General features: G+C 39.1%; 2 protein-coding genes across 3 annotated transcripts in view; one reads left to right on the top strand and one right to left on the bottom strand.

Annotated features, from left to right (window-relative positions):
• Window positions 1–13,442, top strand: part of PLCE1 (phospholipase C epsilon 1) — a 313,002-nt gene extending 299,560 nt beyond the window's left edge. For both annotated transcript variants that reach the window (XM_075000375.1, XM_075000376.1), the window contains exons 31-35: window positions 2,414–2,623; window positions 6,985–7,146; window positions 7,364–7,582; window positions 11,611–11,813; window positions 12,701–13,442. In XM_075000375.1, the coding sequence (XP_074856476.1) occupies window positions 2,414–2,623; window positions 6,985–7,146; window positions 7,364–7,582; window positions 11,611–11,781 (762 nt within the window). In that variant the 3' untranslated portion in view covers window positions 11,782–11,813; window positions 12,701–13,442. The remainder of the gene's footprint in view (window positions 1–2,413; window positions 2,624–6,984; window positions 7,147–7,363; window positions 7,583–11,610; window positions 11,814–12,700) is intronic.
• Window positions 13,443–13,587: 145 nt separating this feature from the next.
• Window positions 13,588–18,981, bottom strand: part of NOC3L (NOC3 like DNA replication regulator) — a 52,153-nt gene continuing 46,759 nt past the window's right edge. The window contains exons 21-22 of the mRNA XM_075000377.1: window positions 18,231–18,362; window positions 13,588–18,143 (exon numbers count right to left, since the gene is read on the bottom strand). Of these exons, the coding sequence (XP_074856478.1) occupies window positions 18,231–18,362 (132 nt within the window). The 3' untranslated portion in view covers window positions 13,588–18,143. The remainder of the gene's footprint in view (window positions 18,144–18,230; window positions 18,363–18,981) is intronic.

Below are 18,981 nucleotides of genomic sequence, written 5' to 3'. Positions count from 1 at the left end.
TAATTCTCTGAAAACACCTGTTCACTCTGCAATGGCAGTCAGGATGTTAGGATTCATCAGGAAAGGGATAGGTAATAAGACAAGAAAATATAATGTCACGATATAAATCCATGTTATGATCACACCTTGAATGCTGTTCTGGTACTCCCAGCTCAAATAAAACAGATTAAAACCATAATTACCATAAGACAGGTAACTGTTTCTTCTACAAAGATGTAATAATCTTGTGTGTGAAAGGATGTCACAATATTAAAATGAAGCAAGGGTGACGCATAACTTTGCAGTGTTAGGACATTGCAGAATCCCAGCATATGGGCGAAGAGTGCAGTGTCCTCAAACTGCCACAATATGGCTGGGGCCACACTTGGCCAAAACTTTGAAATTCTCAGCTGAGGGGAATAAGGGGTTTTTGAAATGTGTGGGGTCCTTTCAAAAAGGACCCCCGTGTAGCTGTGCCGAGCCGCACGCTTTCGAAAGCAGTGCTTTCAAAGTGCCGCGGCTAGAAGCATCCTGATGCTAATGAGGTGCTGAATATTCAATTCAGCGCTTCATTAGTAATCTTTGAAATGGCCATTTGCATGGCCATTTGAAAGTTTTGGCCAAGTGTGGCCACAGCCTACCTGTGCAATTTATATATCAACTGAATGCTGTTGTCAACATAAAATCAATTTTTCTGCAACTCTTTGATGATTATAATAAGGAATCAGCTAAAATATGGGAAAATCTGAAGCTTTGTGCAAAATTCAGACTGAGCTAAGATTTGAAAAGTTTTGGTTGAAGATAAGTTTTCTACCATACTTCCAGGATCCAGCCAGGAGCAGAAAGGCCAAATGCAACACGAAACAGACAGTTCTTGAGGTATTTCTAGTTTAGCCAGAAAGAATGTGAGGAGAATGTCAAATCTACCCTTCAGATCCTTTCCACACAGCATTTTGTGTCTTGGAGTTTTGTTGGCTATTAACTGTGATTGGGCCAGTTTGAGAAAATACTTGTATACTATGAATCACTTCTGAGCAACAGGCTGAACAGTTAAAGCCTGATAATGACAAAGATTTTTCTTTGGTGGTGCTGATCTGGTTGCACACCATATTACCTACCACTATTTTAATGTTTGGGCAAACAAAGATTTTAATAATAGTTAATAAGGACAAATGTAAAGTGCTTCACTTGGGAAGGAACAATCAGTTTCACACACATAGAATGGGGAGAGACTGTCTAGGAATGACTACAGCAGAAAGGGATCTAGAGGTTATAGTGGACCACAAGCTAAATATGAGTCAACAGTGTGATGCTGTTGCAAAAAAAGCAAACATGATTCTGGGATGCATTAACAGGTGTGTTGTGAACAAGACACGAGAAGTCATTCTTCCGCTCTACTCTGTGCTGGTTAGGCCTCATCTGGAGTATTGTGTCCGGTTCTGGGCACCACAGTTCAAGAAAGATGTGGAGAAATTAGAGAGGGTCCAGAAAAGAGCGACAAGAATGATTAAAGGTCTAGAGAATGTGACCTATGAAGAAGGGCTGAAAGAATTGGGCTTGTTTAGTTTGGAAAAGAGAAGATTGAGGGGAGACATGATAGTGGTTTTCAGGTATCTAAAAGGGTGTCATAAGGAGGAGGGAGAAAACTTGTTCTTTTTGGCCTCTGAGGATAGAACAAGAGGCAATGGACTTAAACTGCAGCAAGGGAGGTTTAGGTTGGACCTTAGGAAAAGGTTCCTAACTGTCAGGGTGGTCAAACAGTGGAATACATTGCCAAGGGAGGTTGTGGAATCTCTATAGTTGGAGATATTTAAGAACAGGTTAGATAAATGTCTATCAGGGATGGTTTAGACAGTACTTGGTCCTGCCATTGGGGCGGGGGGCTGAACTCGATGGCCTCTTGAGATCCCTTCCAGTCCTAGTATTCTATGATGAGAGAGCTTTTTGAACAGTGGGTTGTGCTGTAATAATGGCAAACTTTTCTCTGTAAGTCTCTGAATAACCTATAAATAAAATTTAGAGTTTAGTGATGGACAGATAGCTGTGTTAGTCTGTATTCTATCAAAATAAAATAGCAGTCATGTAGCACTTTAAAGTGCTACATGACTGTTTTTAAATAGTTCATGAGAAATAAAATCTAAAACTGATTAACTCAACAGCCATTAGTTTCAGCAGTGGGAATATACTGCACTGTCCTGGGATTATGAATACTTTGTCTGGACAGGCATAAATTCAATTATTGAACAGTTTGAATAGTCTATAGAGAACTGTATGTTAGTTGTGAGTAGCACATCAGAAATACTTGTCTGCACCCCCAAAATTAAATAATTTGATCATAGAAGTGTTTGTATATGCATTCGTTCATAGCTACTAAACATGCATTGTTCAAGTCTCACATACTAATAGTTGTATATGTGTTGTGGTTCTGTCTTAGATTTTGGCTACCACAAAAAGCACTGAATCATGTGCTCCACATTTTTTTTTGTTGGAAGAAAAATGTTTTATATCTAAAGACAAGACTGAGTACAGGAAACCACCATTCCAGAGAGTAATTGGTCCTGAGGAAGGGCTGGTACAGCTTTTAAACAGCTGGTTCCCAGAAGAAGGCTATGTTGGAAGGATAATCTTTAAAACACAAGAGGAAGTAAGTCTTTTCTAGAAAAACTGTCATTTACATACATAGCTAAAAATAATGATCACAAGGGAAAATAAGAGCATGACGTTGGGCTTGCTAACTGGAAGGTGGTAATCTTGACACGCATAGCATTAACAGAGGGCTGCTGAGCACTGTTAATTTGGATGCACCTATAATTTAGTATCAGTTCAAAGACAGATCTACTTTCACACCACCCTATTAATCTCTGAAATGCAATACATTATCATCATTATTTCATTAAAAACCTCAGAAGTGTAGCTGTGTTAGTCTGTAGCTTCACAAATAACAAGCAGTCCTGGAGTACCTTAAATACTAACAAATTTATGTATTAGCTTTCATGGGTAAGACTCACTTCCTCAGATTTGGAGTAGACAATTAGAATCCAGAGTTTATATAGGCGGGGGGGGGGGGGCAGGGGGGGAGGAGGGAGAAGGAAGGAGGAAAAAAAACCGAGGAGGGTTACCTGTCACTAATTGGACTAGTAGAAGAAGCAAATTAAGTGGGATGTACACCATTCCTGCAAATATCAAAGGTCAAATTTGCAAATGAATTCCAGTTCAGATGTCTCCCTCTATAATCTTGTGGTAAATCCTTTTGTAGAAGAATGGCTACTTTTAAATTCATTATTGAATGCCCAGGGAGGTTAAAGTGTTCCCCTATAGGTTTAGGTGTATTCCAATTCCTGATGTCAGATTTATGTCCATTCATCCTTTGTGGCAGGGTGAGGCCAGGGGAGAAAACACAAGAAGAAAAACAGGGTGTTTTTCAGCTAGCAGTCAGTCAGAGTGGGAGCAGCTGGGGAGGAGGCTGCACTAAATCAATTAGGTCCAGGTGGTCCCACTTAAACCTACCTTTAAGTGGCAGAGCAAGGGGAGAGAAGGGCAGAGATTAGTGGAGAAGTGAGAAGATCAGAGTAGTGGAAGAGAGAGAGCTTGAGAGGAGCAGGGGAGAATATCAGGCACAGCAGAGGGGGGTGAGGAGCTTCAGCAGTGACTGTGTGGACTTTTCAGCCCTAGCAACCCTGGGCTCAACCAAAGGCTGGGGAGAAACTGGTTGCCCAGCTGGAGCAGATCAAGAAAAAGGACTTGCTGCAGCCTGGAGAAGGTATCAGGGGAATCGTCTGGGGGAAGTGGCCCAGGGAGAAGAGGTCCTGTGCTAAGGGAGTCAGCCCTTCTCAGTAGCAGCTGCATAGGGCCCCTGGTCCAAAACCAGGAATGAGTGGGCGGGGGCTGGGTTATCCCCCAGACCACCCCTCACCCCAGAGAGGGCAACTGGGCCCTTAACGTGGGACCAGTGAACTAAATAGAGGCCTGGAGCCCATGAATAAGACTGACTTTGTCACCCCTTTGACCCAGAGACTGTGCAGTTTGAACAATGTAAATGGCAGAGGAGCATTGATGGCACATATCACATTCGTGGACGTGCAGATGTATGATTGTCTGGTGGTGTGCCTGATACAGTTAGGTCCAGTGATGGTGTCACTAGTATAGATACGTGGACAGAGCTAGCAACAGCGTTTGTTGCAGGGATATATTCCTAGGTTAGTGTTTCCGTGGCAATGTTTAGATTGAAAAGATTTGTCGACAAAAGATAGCAAATTGTGCATCTCCTGCCAACAGTTCTGTTGTGAAAGGCTTTCCCAACATTTGGTCTGTCTGCATGGGGCCAAATGTTGGAAAAACTCTCTGTGCCAACACATCCCTTCTTCCTCGTGGAACAAGGATGACTGGGATGTCAGCAGAAGGCTCCCAAAGGGTCAGACTTCAGTTGGGAGACTGCCGGGCTTCTTACAGAAGCCTACAATCTAGACGTAGCCTGTAATATTGTGTGTGGCAGCTGGTATTTTCTTGACGTTGGGTGGCTTGTCTGTAGGAGGGGATGGGCCTGAGAGAGTGAGAGAGCATATTCCAGTATAGGTTGTAGGTTGTCAATGATGCACTGGAGGCATTTAAGCTGACTATGGGTGGTGGTCTGTTATTTTCCATGTCAAGCCTCTTGTGAAGTATCAACTTCTGGGTACTCATCTTGCTCTGTCAATGTTAATTTCCCCAGTGGGTAATTAAGTTTTACTAATACTTGATAAAGATCTTTTATCTGGGATTAGAGCAGATACAGATGTATCTTACGGCTTGGCTGTAGACAGTGGAATGTGCGATGTGTCTTGGGTGGAAGCTGGAGGAATGTAAGTAAGAACAGTGTATTAATAGAGTATTATTTATGTGCCCTTCATTGATTTGTATTGTAGTGTCCTGGAAATGGATCTCTTGTGTGGAATGATTGACTGAAATTGATGGTGAGGTTGAAATCCCTCTGGTATTGTTCAAGGGTCTTCTTACCATGGGTCCATATGATGATGTCATCAATGGCTTTAACAGGGCTCCAAATTATCTTACGCATTACAAGTGCAATTTCCCCACCTTTGATATTTGCAGGAGTGGAATACATCCCACTTAATTTGCTTCTTCTATTAGTCCTACTAGTGACAGTAATCCCCATTTTCTTTTTTGTCTCCCGTCACCTCCACTGTATAAATCCTGGAATCTAATTGTTTACTCCAAATTGGAGGAAGTGGGTCTTACCCAGAATATCTCATTACCGAATAAAAAATGTGTTAGTCTTTAAGGTGCTACAGGACTGCTTGTTATCATTATTTAGTATTTGTATAAATCAGAATTAAACTATTATTGTACTGGGCACAATACAATATGCTCTCTGCCCACAGGAAGCTTACATTTTAGCAGTGATTTGATATGGAGGGATGTCAAATATAAGGAATTAAAGGAGTAAGACAGATGAGGGTCATAGGTGTTGGAACGCTAAATTGCAAATATTAGCAAGAATATACTGTGGAGGCAGAAAGGCTTTTGCTTTTTTAAATTAATAAAGGACCTCAGCAATGGAGATGGTGAAGTTGTCCATGACAAAGTGAAGAAAGAAGTGAAGTTCTACAGGGAAGAAAAGTCTGTTGTAGTTGCTGACAGAACATCCATAAGGTGTCCTCATACAGGAATATGCATGCATGGAGAAAAGGCAGTAGAAAGTCATCTAATGAAATTACCTGGTTTTCAAGAGTACTAGTATCACAGGGATAGCCATGTTAGTCTACATCAGTGAGAACAACAAAAAGTGCTGTGGCACCTTATAGACTAACAGATATATGGGAACATAAGCTTTCGTGGGCAAAGACCCACTTTGTGGAAATTCCAGAGGCAGGTATAAATATAACGGGCACATGAAAAGAAGGGAGTACTAATCAAGAAGAGGGCCAGAGTTAGTGAGGTCAGTTCAGTCGGGGAGGATGGAGAGGTGTAGGTTGGGTATTAGGAAAAACTACTTCACCAGGAGGGTGGTGATGCATTGCCTAGAGGGGCGGTGGATTCTCCATCCCTCAAGGTTTTTACGTCCTGGCTTGCCAAGGTCCTGACTGGGATGACTTAGTGGGGGTTGATCCTGCTTGAAGCAGGGGACTGGACTAGATAACCTCCTGAGGTCCCTTTCAACCGTAGGATTCTATGATGTGGCCTACTTCCAGCAGCTGATGTGGAGGTGTGAGCACCAAGATAGGACAAACTGCTTTTGTAGCTGCCTTCCAATTCCCAGTCTTCCTTCAGTCCTAAACTGAGGGTGTCAGACTTGCACAGGACTTCTTTTTTTCAGGAGTACTGACACTTGAAGCTCCTGTTGTTAAGTTCATCATTCAGTGGCACTTCTTTTATTTTGAACTGTGTGTGTGTGTATAAAACTGCAGATATCCATATTTAGATACATACACACAATTTATGAAGAATTTAAGTGGAAAAGCTCGTGGGTGCTTGAGAATGAAAAGTTCTGTCAATGCAAAGTTTATTTGATGAAGTTTTAAAGAAATATTTTCAGCCCATACTGTTTCTGTACTTTGGTTGCAGTGTGGTTTAATAATATTTTATTGTCTTTTATCCTAGACTCCCACCCAGTCTTATTCTGGGGCATTTACTTCAGCGTCCAGAAAGCAAAAATGTTACCAACTGTACCTTAGTTTGAAGGGAACAATTAATTACATGTTTATTCAATTAACAGCGCTATTGTGAATTTTGTGTGAGAAACTAGCATGAGCCATCAGTTCTGAAAATACAGGTCAAAATCCATCTTAAATTTTAACTGACAACTAGCGTGAAGGTTTTGTTTTAGTCTTCCTGGGGCACTACTCATGATCAAAACACCTTTACAATTTGGCAGACATCCAAAGGTGGCAGTCTGTTCTAGGCAATGGAAGTGCGTTAAATTTCCCATTATGTTTTACAAGAACCTTTAAACAATCCAGCCTTTAGGTGTTTTCTCAACTATGCATTTTTTGTTACATTTTTCTGCAGCATTTGAACGAGAGAAACTTTTTGCAAGAAGAGAAAGAAGATGCTAATGTTATTTCTGAAGACGATAGTTTCTTTGTTCATGTTCATGATGTTTCCCCAGAGCAGCCTCGTACTGTCATCAAAGCTCCACGCTTTAGCACAGCACAGGATGTCATACAACAGGTAGAAGGCCTTTCAGTTTTCTATTTCCACTCAGTAAGTTCACTGTTCATTTACTAGATTTGGGTGTATAGCAAACAATATTAACTTGAGTTTTCTTCTCAGTTAATGGGTAAGATACTCAGCAAAGAAGCTTTTTTGCTTCTGCTAGTTTGGACTGAGCATCTACTCAGTAAAGACAGTAGGGTTTTATGTCTTTAATTTTTTTATTTTTAAACAGACTCTTTGCAAAGCCAAGTATTCCTACAGCATTCTGAGCAATCCCAACCCAAATGACTATGTCCTCTTGGAGGAGGTGACAAAAGAGACAGCAAACAAAAAGTCTTCAGCATCTAAACCATCACAGAGGATTCTCTCTGATCATGAGTGTGTGTTTCAGGCTCAGAGCAAGTGGAAGGGAGCAGGGAAGTTCATCCTTAAACTTAAAGAACAGGTTCAGGTAAGTGACTGAAACCCCTTTTACCACAGAACACTAGAACTGGAGGAGGTCATCAAGTCCAGTCCCTGGCCCTCATGGCAGGATGAAACACTGACTCTAGACCATCCCTGATAAATGTCTAACCTGCTTTTAAATGTCCAGTGATGGAGATTCCACAACCTCCATAGACAATTTATTCCAGTGTTTTGGGAAAACTTACCACTTGTCAGGTTTGGTTAATGTCCAACCTAAAACTCCTTTGCTGTGGTTGTAAGCCCATTGCGCCTTGTCCTATCCTCAGATGCCAAGGAGAACAATTTTTTTTCTCCCTCCTCCTTGTAACCCTCTTTTAGGTACTTGAAAACTAATCATCATGTCCCCTCTGTCTTCTAGTTTCTAAATTAAACAAGCCCAATCCTTTCACTCTTTCCTCATAGGTCATGTTCTCTAGACCACCTCCAATTTCTCCACATCTTTTGTGAAATGTGGTGCCCAGAACTGGGCACAGTACTCCAACTGAGGCCTAATCCCTGCCCCTCAAAAGGGCTCTGGTGCCTAATTCTGGGCTGTAGGGAAGGCCTCCTCAATTCTCCTAAACAAGGTTAGCCTTTTCTCAAACAAGTCAGGGACCAAACCCTAATAGAGACCATTCAAATCCCCATTTTGACTCTGATGTGAGTGCTCTATTGAGCTATATGTAGGATATTCTGGGATATTTGGATAAAATATTCATTGGTGCAAGGACTGGAACCAACTTCTCCTTGCAGACAGCCCAACTCACTTCATTTTCTCAGGTTCAATGAATGTCCAAATTAGTACAGCCTTATCAAGAGATCAATGCTAGAATACACCAGAGGTTAAGGCACTCATCTTGGAGCTAGAAGACCTTGTGTTCAAGCACCTTACCCCACATCCTGGTGTGTGCTCTAACAAGGCATGCTGTGTGGTGGCCTCAAACTTCTATTGTAGTCAATAAGCTGGGGTTGGAAGAGGGGAAAAGAGATAGCTGACTAAGCCTAGCAGGAGTCTCAGACTAGCTATGTGCATACCCACCTGTGGAAATTCAAGCAACAACTAGATGAGTTGGCAGCTGAACAAGGATATTTAGGGTCTAAAGTGTTGAGATATCTGAGTACCCCCAACCTTGGGTGGCTTACAGTACATTGCTGCTATAGCTCCCAGCCTGGGACACTCTCCACCAGTTTGCAAGCCAGCAGTTAACACCCTTAAAGTCTGTGTGTTAGCCTTGGTTCAGTAGTTCTGACTCCAGCAGCCTGTCTACTAGTGGGGAGACCTCAACACAGCCACTCCTGAATTTCCCCATAACTATGTGCTCTACAATGTCCAGTCCACTCCTGAATAGTTCAGAGGACAAACAGAGTTGGGTGGTCCCTGAAGACAAAAAAACCCATGGTTTATTAAGTAAATACACATCACACAGTTTGTTTACAGTAAAAACAAATTTATCAATAAGAGAGGAGTTAGGTGATGCCAAGAAACAAGAATAAAAGTAGAAATAATTGCAAGCAAATAAAATGCCCATCTAGAACAATCTAGGAGGCTAGTCTTTATGCAAGAGGGTTCCTCTCACCAATCTTCTTTCTTCTCAGCCATGACTGACTTTCCCTCAAGTCCTGACCTTACTGAGAAGCACAAGGGACCAGCTTTCTTTATCTTCCTGGATTGAAAAGATCTTTATCTAAGCAGGTTCTCACCTGTATTCAATATCCAGAGACTTCCGCTGCAGTTTAGCAGAAAGACCTATCTTTCTCAGCTTGCTAGAACTCTATTCCCTTCTGTCTGTCAAGTGATGGATGCAAAAAATGGCTCTTTGTTTACATCTTCCAAAGCTCAGTGACTTTATTTTGAGACAGGATGACTCATGTTATTCTGCCCTTCTCATGAGCTTCCTGTCGCCCTGTATGTAAATGAACCTTCCATTCTTTTTAGTCCACATATAATTTACACAGGAAACAGGTAAACAGCTGCTTTTCTTCCTATTTGGGAGGGAACCTGTTTCTCCATTTCCTCAGATGGCGTTAATACATACAATATTAATCAACATATTCATTTTCAGAAAAAACAGAATAAAATAAAATTCATTTTAAAATAGTCAGTTGATTCACTACCAAGCTCCCATCTCTCCTGGTTTAGGGTCTGAAGAGTGATTTGAAGTTTGGCAGCAACATACATGTGCTTGGATGGTAAACTTCCATTGTTACTTTTGAAAGCATCACATTTACCCTTAGACTAAAAGTCATTTACCAAATATACTGGATTTTTTTCATGTATTGGACAGTCCAAACTTTGGATGGCGGGGTTTTAAAAACTGATTAACTAGCTTTTGCATAACCTGGGAATTGTTCAGTTGAACAAAAACATGCAGTGTTTAGGTTTTACAGTGGCAGGTATTGTCAGAACCCCTGTACACACTAATAATTTTGCACAAAATATACTTTTGACATGTCACTTGGAAAACTAACAATTTATTAATATTCTTATATGATGTGTAACTACTGTGGATATTAAGCATTCTGAATATATGACTAAAGTGCTTAAACCAAACCTGTCCAGTGGAGTTGGTTAAATAAGTCTCTACCTTTAGACAAATGTGATTCCCTGTCCAGTCCAGCAAGACACCCTGAAGGTCCATATAGATTAACAAAGCTAACAAATAAGGAGAGAAAGAGAATGGAGTGTCCTTCACCTCTAGAATTCATAGTCTCTTCTTCATAGCTTGAATAAGTGGATTTGTGGGGCAACCTTTAGAATACATCGCAATGGTTCATTGGACTATAAAGGCAATTGGGGTTGCTGGTTATTGAATTGTTTTGTCGTCTTTTAGCATGGCAAGCCTGGTCAGAAGTACTGTTACTTTTATTTATACCAGTGGTGGGCAATCTGTGATCTACCTGCAGCTCCCTGGGGTTCTGTGTAACCTGTAAGCCATTTTGTTTAGTTGTCCATGCAGAGGGTTGGCAGAATCTGCTGGTGCTTGTTGGCATCGTTGTTTGGTTTTTCCCCTACTGGTATTTAAGTGACACATATATAAAGGAACAGCACATAAAATCAGATGCATACTGATTTAATGGTATGAGTCCTTTGAGTAGCTGCAGAGCATGCACACAGCTCTTGCAATCAATTGGAATACCCTGCAACTGCAGTTAACAAAATGACCCTATTCCAGGAGACAGTCTTGTGCAGCCCACTGAGATGGCAGGCTACTAATGTGGCCTAGATTGCCCAGCACTGCTCCCCATATTGATTTTATTTCCTGCTCTCCTATCCTTAAGTATTATGTAGAAACTATGAAGTTAATTTTGTACCAATCTTCACCTCTTCTAAATGTTTGTAATAAATAACTTTTTACAAAAATAAAAGCAAAGCAAAGGGTGGTGCTAAAGACCCATCAGTAGACAGGGCTGGCTCTCTTCTACCATGTACAGATCCTACTAGATCATCTAGAAATGTTAACCTATCTGTCTTGGGTCTAATATTCCTGTAGTGCTGCAGTCTATCCTCCTACTGTATTACCACAGGCTAAGTACAATTTCGAATAATAGGTGTTCAGATCTCTTGTGAATGCCTTCATTTTACTCCCAGACAGTGGAAATGCTGCTGTGCCTGGAGCTCTTCATGCTTTTGAAATACTAGGGAAAAATTGCATACTAAATGCCTAATTGACACATAACACTTCTACCCATTTCCCCCCAAAAGTGGATATTGCTGCTTCTGCACTGTACTATAGGAAGTATGTTGGGATCACAGTTATACCCTGAATAGTTTATCTACACTGTATCAATCATGAGTATCTAAGTCAGCTTAGCATGCTAAGGCTGAAGGCCATCTTTAGTAGTAGTGTAGTTCTGTAATTTTAGTTATAAGCCTGTCAGGACTCTGCTTTTGTGAACCACTTATGAGGAAGCTCTGAAAAATACAACCTGCTCTCTCATGACATCGAATCCATATTTCAAAACCTGAAGTATCAATGAGCAGGCCCATTCTTCTAATCTGGCTGTTTTCTGCTGTGTGTGTTCTTTTTTAAACAGGCAGCACGAGATGATAAAAGAAAGGGCATTTCATTTGCCAGTGAGCTTAAGAAGTTAACCAAGTCAAGTAAACAATATCGGGGCTTTACATCATCCCCTTTGCAGAGCTCACCAGAAAATAGCCAGACTAAAGATGAAAAATCTGCAGGACACCATGAGAATTTGGAATAATAACCAGAATTACAGCAGTATGTTCTATGCAGGTAGGATGTGTGCTCTTTGTTTCTAAATTAGCTGTGCCCTCTTTTTCCCCCAGAACTGTGCTTGATAAACAACAGTGAAGTACAATAGCAGTCAGAATAGTTGATAAAAACACCATGGTTTTGAGTTATTACCGTGTATTGGGACAAACATATACACATTCCTATTCATTGGCAGCCCTCCGGAGTCCTCCTGTAACAGCTGAATACAAACAGCTAGGACAACAAAGGATTTTTGCTTTGCCTATTATGCCATAGGCCTAGAGTCCACAACACCATACAGTAATCCCTCAAAATGTGCAATTTCAAGTTGCGCTTAGCTTGCATTAACATGAGTTAAGAGCTACTCAGAATCCCACTTTTGCAGCCCCAGTTCACCCCTCCCCAACTACTCCTTCAACTTACCTTTCAAAAAAAGCTCCTGCTGCTTCCCCAGCTGCAGAATGTGCATTCCCCCAGGGAAAGAAGCTGCCCCACCCCACCCCTGTAGTGCAGGGGAGTACTGTAATAAATTCTGCAGTGCGTTAACAGGTCCTTCCACATATGCCCTTTTAATTAAACAGTACTGCCATATATACTCCCTCTCTTTTCCAAACTGTTTTTAAAACTCCACAAGTGTTTCTAAGAATTTTGTTCTTTTCTGAACCTGTATCCTAAATATTAAGTGCAGAATTCAAGGTGACAATGTACCATATGATAGTACCAGATTACCATTAGCACTGGGCTTGCACTAACTCAAAAGTATTTACACCTACCGTCACTTCATTAGAAGTCATGTAATAAAGTGGCCAATAATATTTTGTTTACAGAATTCCTTAACTGCATTTTATGGTATGTAGGCAATCATTTATTTGAACTTAAATGTTATCATGATCTCGCCCTCATTTTAGGTGACTTAAAACGTCCTAAAACAGGCAAAGGACAAAGCCAGAGCTGACAAGGAGAGAGTGTCACACAGCCTTGAATATACTTGATAACTGGAATGAACACCTCAGATTCCTGACTTAAGATATCTTTCTGCATTGTCCATGAAGAAACTGATGAGGCCTAAACTATTCAGCACCATCTTGGCCTGGGTCTAGACTCAGCATTACCATATCCGTCACCAAAAAGCAAAGTGGTATGTTAGTTTCTGAAAAGATGTTTGCCATCATTTGAAAAATATTAGAGATTCCCAAATATCTTCACAGCTATAAAATCTGGACAGGAAGATTATGCAGACTTCCTAAATAGTACTTTGTAAACAAAAAATATTTTAACTAAATTAAGGGAACAGAACGAGACCGTTCTGTGTATTATATGAAACTAATGCACCTTTAATTAGTGATTGCAAAAAAGATTTACATAAACTAACTTTCTTGGAATCACAGATTTAATTTTGGTGATATACTCAAAATAGTTATTTATGGTTTATCTACTTCCACAAAATAATCCAGGTACAAATAGCTCAATACACCAAACTAATTGATATTCTGACTATTTTCATTTAAACTCTAGTTTTTGAGGCTTGTGTTTCAAGTAAAAATTATTTATTTTTATGTTCCAAGGTATGTGCGCCTCTGCATAATATATTTATCATAGATTACTTTTTAAAAACTACAGATTTTTTAGGGGCAACTCTAGGAATTTGTTTGAAAAGAAACATGTGAAACGGACCAAACAATTTCAATTACTTCAACAACCACTGAAATGTTAAGAAATTTAAGAATTGAAAATAAAATCATCTACTCTAAATATTTTTATAAATGAGTTATTTTCCTTTGATACGCACAGTGTGTAAAGAATCCAGGTTACTCAATTTATTTTCCAACAGAAACCTTGACTTTGTTTAAAATTATATAGCTATAACACTTCTTGAAAGATCATAATTTTCTTCACTCTAAGTCAAAACACGTTAATTGTTTAAAAAATAGTTCAAACAGACTTATACAAAGTAAGGGTACAAATGAAACAATTACTGAGGTCAGCCATTCTTTGCTGTCCATACATAAGAACCTTTGTCATTAACCTCAACCTTTGACCACACTTCTGATGCAGGATTGCAGATGAATAAATCAAGAAATGGCAAATCCCCATTAACTATGTTAAAAGGACAGTCAGAGAAGAAAGGCTCCATGAAGACTGTTCAAGCAGTCTGATTAGCTAATATGCAGGGTAGTGTCTGTGCTGGAGAGTGTACATCTCCTGAAATGCCATCTAGCATAAAAAGTTGCTCTAAGGCAGAGAGTACAGATACAGATTTTCACAAAATTACACTCTACTCAAAGCACTGTAGTTGCTGTCTCCAAGAAATAAACGTAAAATATGAAAGCAAAACATTGAATGGATTTCTAAGTGTACAGACATTATGCTATCTTCAAGTAAAAGCATCTGTTACCTTTCTGTGAGTAGGAAGTGTCCTATTCAGGAAAAAATTAAACTACACATTCAAATGTTGGAATCAGCCTGAACTTCCTGAGTCACACCAAGTAGTCATTCACTGACCAGTCAAAAAATAAAGAACCCATGAACTTACTTATTTTGAAATTCAACTGTCTTTATACCACTTTAAAAACAGTAACCATACCAGTTAAGCCTGTTCCTGTTGTGAATTCTGAGACGAGCAATATTTTCAAAGTGTCATGCCATTTATCTAAACATGAGTTTTACATTGGAGAAGAGTACAAATGAGTTTGAAAAGTGAGTAGGCATGTAACAGCCTACCTTACAGAACATAGTGAACCTAAGCTTTGTGGGCTTTTACAAAAATCCTCTTCTTTTGCAAATGGGACTTAGGCTTCTAAATTACTTAATTTTAGGATAAAATATTCAGGACTGCTTAAAGTCTCCTGTTTTATGGTGAGTAAAATCACTGTGTGAAATTTCCTATGGTGTTCCTATCTAATTCTAAAGTAACCAGTCTCACTGAACAATAGCTAGAGGTACAGAAAATGCCATGGCACATAATGAACTGATATTAATGTAAAATTAAAAGGTATTTTATATGCACATTACCCTTCTTTAAGCAGCATTTGTTTTGATTATGTTTAACTACTGTGTATTCTTTGAATAAGTTGGGAGTGTCTTTAGAAAGTAATATAACTAAATTTGTACACATAGACTGTGTGAAACAGCCACAGCGTAGCACTTTTCCCTGCATTGATTGTTAAATCCACATATTACTATCTACCTTTAATAAACTGAGTCGTCCTTATTGCAGTAACACTGAAAAGTAAGTGGATGGTTCCTGCCAAGTTTGGACACCAGCGTAAGATAATGTGAATCCACAGATCCATAAAAGGGAGAGCTCTTGTGTGTGAATGCCACTAATATTTTTATTTCTTATTGCTGCTAGACTTGAAAGAAAATTCAGATAAGGTCACCCTCAACATCTTACTTTACAACATGGTAAAGTATGGCAACCATTTAAAAAGAAACAACCCTGTGCTATTTGTGACTAGCATATGCTCATTGTGTAAGTACAGAATATAGATTAGCCATAAGGACATTCTTCCTTTGATAGCTTCGCCCAGTTGTCATGAGTACTTATACACCATAACATAAAACCTACCTGTAATGCTGTAACAGCAGAGCGGTAATGAGAAAACCTAGCATTCTGCATGTTCAGTTAAAAAAATTTTCCAAGACTGATTAAGGTAGGGTTTTTCATTAATGTAAATCAATTTATAAAAGCTTTAAAAACAGGGAGCTTGATGATTAATCAACATCACATTATATGCTGCATTTCTGCACCAGTATAATTGCAATAATGTGATTTTGGTTACAGATGTAGATAACCTTTCTATTAGCCTGAAAATCACCCAAAATGTAATTATATAGTGCTATTTACTCCTTGTTGAACAGTTGAAACTTTGGTAACTTACTTAAAATACCATAAAGGGATTTGACATCAAGCTTTTTGTTTAATAGGAAAATTTGTCCTGGTGACCCACAGGCTTCCTTTCTTCAAAAACACAGGTCCACAGATACCTATTAATGGATTTGATAGATGGGGGCAGCTGAGGTTCTGCCTGCGTCTGCAGTTCAGACTAAGGGACATCACATAGATCTGTGGATCTGGGTTTGAAAAGAAAACTATTAATAGGAAATAATTTACCACAACTCAATATAAACTTTTCTGAAATCACCAATAATAGGACGACTCACCATGCGCAGTCTACTTACTTCCTATTACCTGTTTTGTGAAAAAAACATTTTAGTCTATACAACTGTTTTTAAGCCTATGTCTATTTGTTTTTATGTAAAATGAATGCTCATATCCATGCTTGTACGGGATTGATGTTGGAAGCAACAGGTTGTGGCTGTGCTGTAACACTACACAGTTTTGAGGAATTAGATTGCTGTCTACGCTGTTGTTTTAAGCAGATAAAAAATACAAAAGCACTATGTCACATTTAAAAAACATACATTTGTTTTTAGGTCAAATGTCTTTATAACCATCTACTCGAAAACAATTAGCCTCAAGAGCCCCCTTTCAAGTTATGAAGAATAAGCTTTTAACAGAGAAGTATGTCAACATTAAGAACCCATTCGCTTCAAAAATTCAGTTTGGGCTCATAAAAGAATTTTAAAGTAAAAGCCCACTGACAAGTTGAGGCTATGGCTTCTGAATGCTATTGATTCTGCTCTAGCTCTCAGGATGCCATTTTGCTTCAGCAAACAATGATTAAGCACTTGGTTGTTGCTGGCCCATTAGATGAATTTTCTGTTTGTGCTAAACATTTCATAACTGTTACACATTTGATGGGGTAAGAAGCAAAAATACAGTAGCTGTAAATGTTGCTGACAAATATAGGATATTTCAAACTGTTATTAGTTGTGCAATTGTCCATTCTGCTGGTTTAAAGTTTGTCAGAATGTTTTGTCAATCAGTATGTGCCAGTTTTTATAAATTTTTCATAATTTAAAATTGTGTATTTTAAAACTGATTTTCCACCTGGACTACTTTCTTTCTGCTGACTTGAAAAGTAAACATATTTGTATATGTTGGAATAATAAAGGGTTTGAGAAGTGGACTTTTAAGTAGTTCTTTTCTGAACTGCCAAATTGTTGACAATGGGTACACTTTCTAAAGTTTTCAAAACTTAAGCCACTTATACCCCACAGATATTTAAGAACAGAAGTACTCAAAAGCTATGGCAATGAGGAATCATATAAATTACCCAGACACACAGAATATGTGGAATAGTGTTTGTAAAAAGCCACAAGCATTCACTAAGTCCATTTCCAGTAGTGAAAACATAGGTTTTAAAATACACTAATTTATATGGACTCACCGGTACCTACTTCAAAAGTGAAACTGTGGTGCATTTTTTCATCTTTTTATGAATATTCTATTTTGCTTGAATATTGATAGCACGGCAGTATTAAACCAGATTTCACAGTAATTATATATAGCTTGTCATTTATACAATGGTAGCACCTAAATTCTCATCTCTTCCACAGTAAGGGACACATCTTTGAAATGTTACCGGCCATGTGAGAGAACCGCTGTGGGCAGGTTCCATCTTTGGTTGTACAGTGCCTACCACAGTTGTGTCCCATTCTTTGTACTACTGTAGTGGCTGAGAGTCCTGTGCACATCTGCAGCCTCTGTTACATAGCATATGCCCAAAACTCTATGTAAAAGGAATATGAGAATTCTCACTTCTTATGCGATCTATCTGCAAAGCCAACATCAAAAATGGCATTACAACACCAACTTGTTCTAAGCTAACCAGCCAAAGGTCAGGGAGGAGGATTCACAGGACAAAAAAAAGTGCATCTTTGCCCTGAATTTCTTTAACAGTGCTGGTTCGCTGAAGATACTGAAGAATGTCTCATTTAGTGACATTCAACATACCATAAGCCAAATCTGAAATACCTCCCATGGACCCGTAAGTGCCAAGAGGACTTCACTACAAGAAAATCATTTAGAAGACAGATTAATGGATAGGGCTAGTTAGACAAGAGAAACAGTTCAAGTTATCGCTCTTTGGATGGCAAGTCCCCAGCTGTCCTAAAAATAAGCATTAAGGAAGTCAATCATATGTGAATACTTACTGAAATATGCATTGAGCTGTAAACAAACATAATCCAATCAACCTCTTGCAAAATATATATTTATGTAAATAAAAAAATTGAACTAATACACGTCTCAAGCCATTTTAAAATTACCTGCCTTCAAACTTTTATACTTCCAGAAGTTACTTCTGTTACAGTTCAGTATAGTTCTGTAAAAATGAAGCTTGCTGAGTTAACCAATGTGTTCTGGTAACTCCTGTTACTTTGTATGCATCAGCAATCAATCATACTTTTTTTTAATTTTTCCGTAACAGGACTTCAGCTGAATTCCTGTAAAGATAACGGATAACAATTTGTTTCTGCTCTTCCCACTCCTCACCCCCAAATTAAGAAGTCAGTTACACTGCGTTGCAATACTTATGTTAGGGATGATTCCTTTAAGTGTTTAGCAAAATCCAAGGGTCTGTGAACAGCAGCCTCATTGAGATGCGTCTGAATCAATTCCTTTAAATCCTCATTCAGATATGACTCCCCTTGTAAAAATTTATCCTGGAAAGTATCAAAATGTTATTTTACATAATTTTTACAACTATCTCAATAAGATCAACATAAGGGTTTTCATTATCACTATTACTTTGATACACTAATGTTACTACTTCTCTTCCCTAAACCATCCCCTGAAGGTGAGGACAGAAGATGTTAACTGATCCCTACAGATGTAGCAGCAAGAGCCTGTCAGTTTGACCAGTGGAGGAGGTCAAAGAAAGGATTTGCTTTCTAGAAATAAGGAGTTCTTCCTTTGTAACTATGCTATGGGGAGCTTGCCACACTAGCCTTCAGATATCACACAAACTATTTTTATTTCTTATTTTTAATAATTTTTACTTTAAAAAAAACAGTGTGAAACACCCACACACTGATTACCTCTCAAAGAGAACAGACCTCTCACTTCTAAGGAGCCTAATTTCCATGCATGATTTCTGTCAAAGGGCCTTGGACCAAAGTGCTCTGTCCCACTAAGGTACATTCCAAAGTCCTATAGCTGGCTGACTCCAGAGGAGAAGCAAGTGAATTGGGATCTACTAAAACTGATTTACCATCAGTTTGTTAGAGACCCAAGTCTTTTTGTTGCTTAAAATCTTATCTGTCTCTTAGATGTAAAGAGCTG

This window comes from Carettochelys insculpta, chromosome 7, assembly GCF_033958435.1.
Source record: "Carettochelys insculpta isolate YL-2023 chromosome 7, ASM3395843v1, whole genome shotgun sequence".
Classification (NCBI taxonomy): domain Eukaryota; kingdom Metazoa; phylum Chordata; order Testudines; family Carettochelyidae; genus Carettochelys; species Carettochelys insculpta.
Note: the sequence above shows the minus strand (reverse complement) of the source record. Positions and strands in the feature narration are given on the sequence as shown.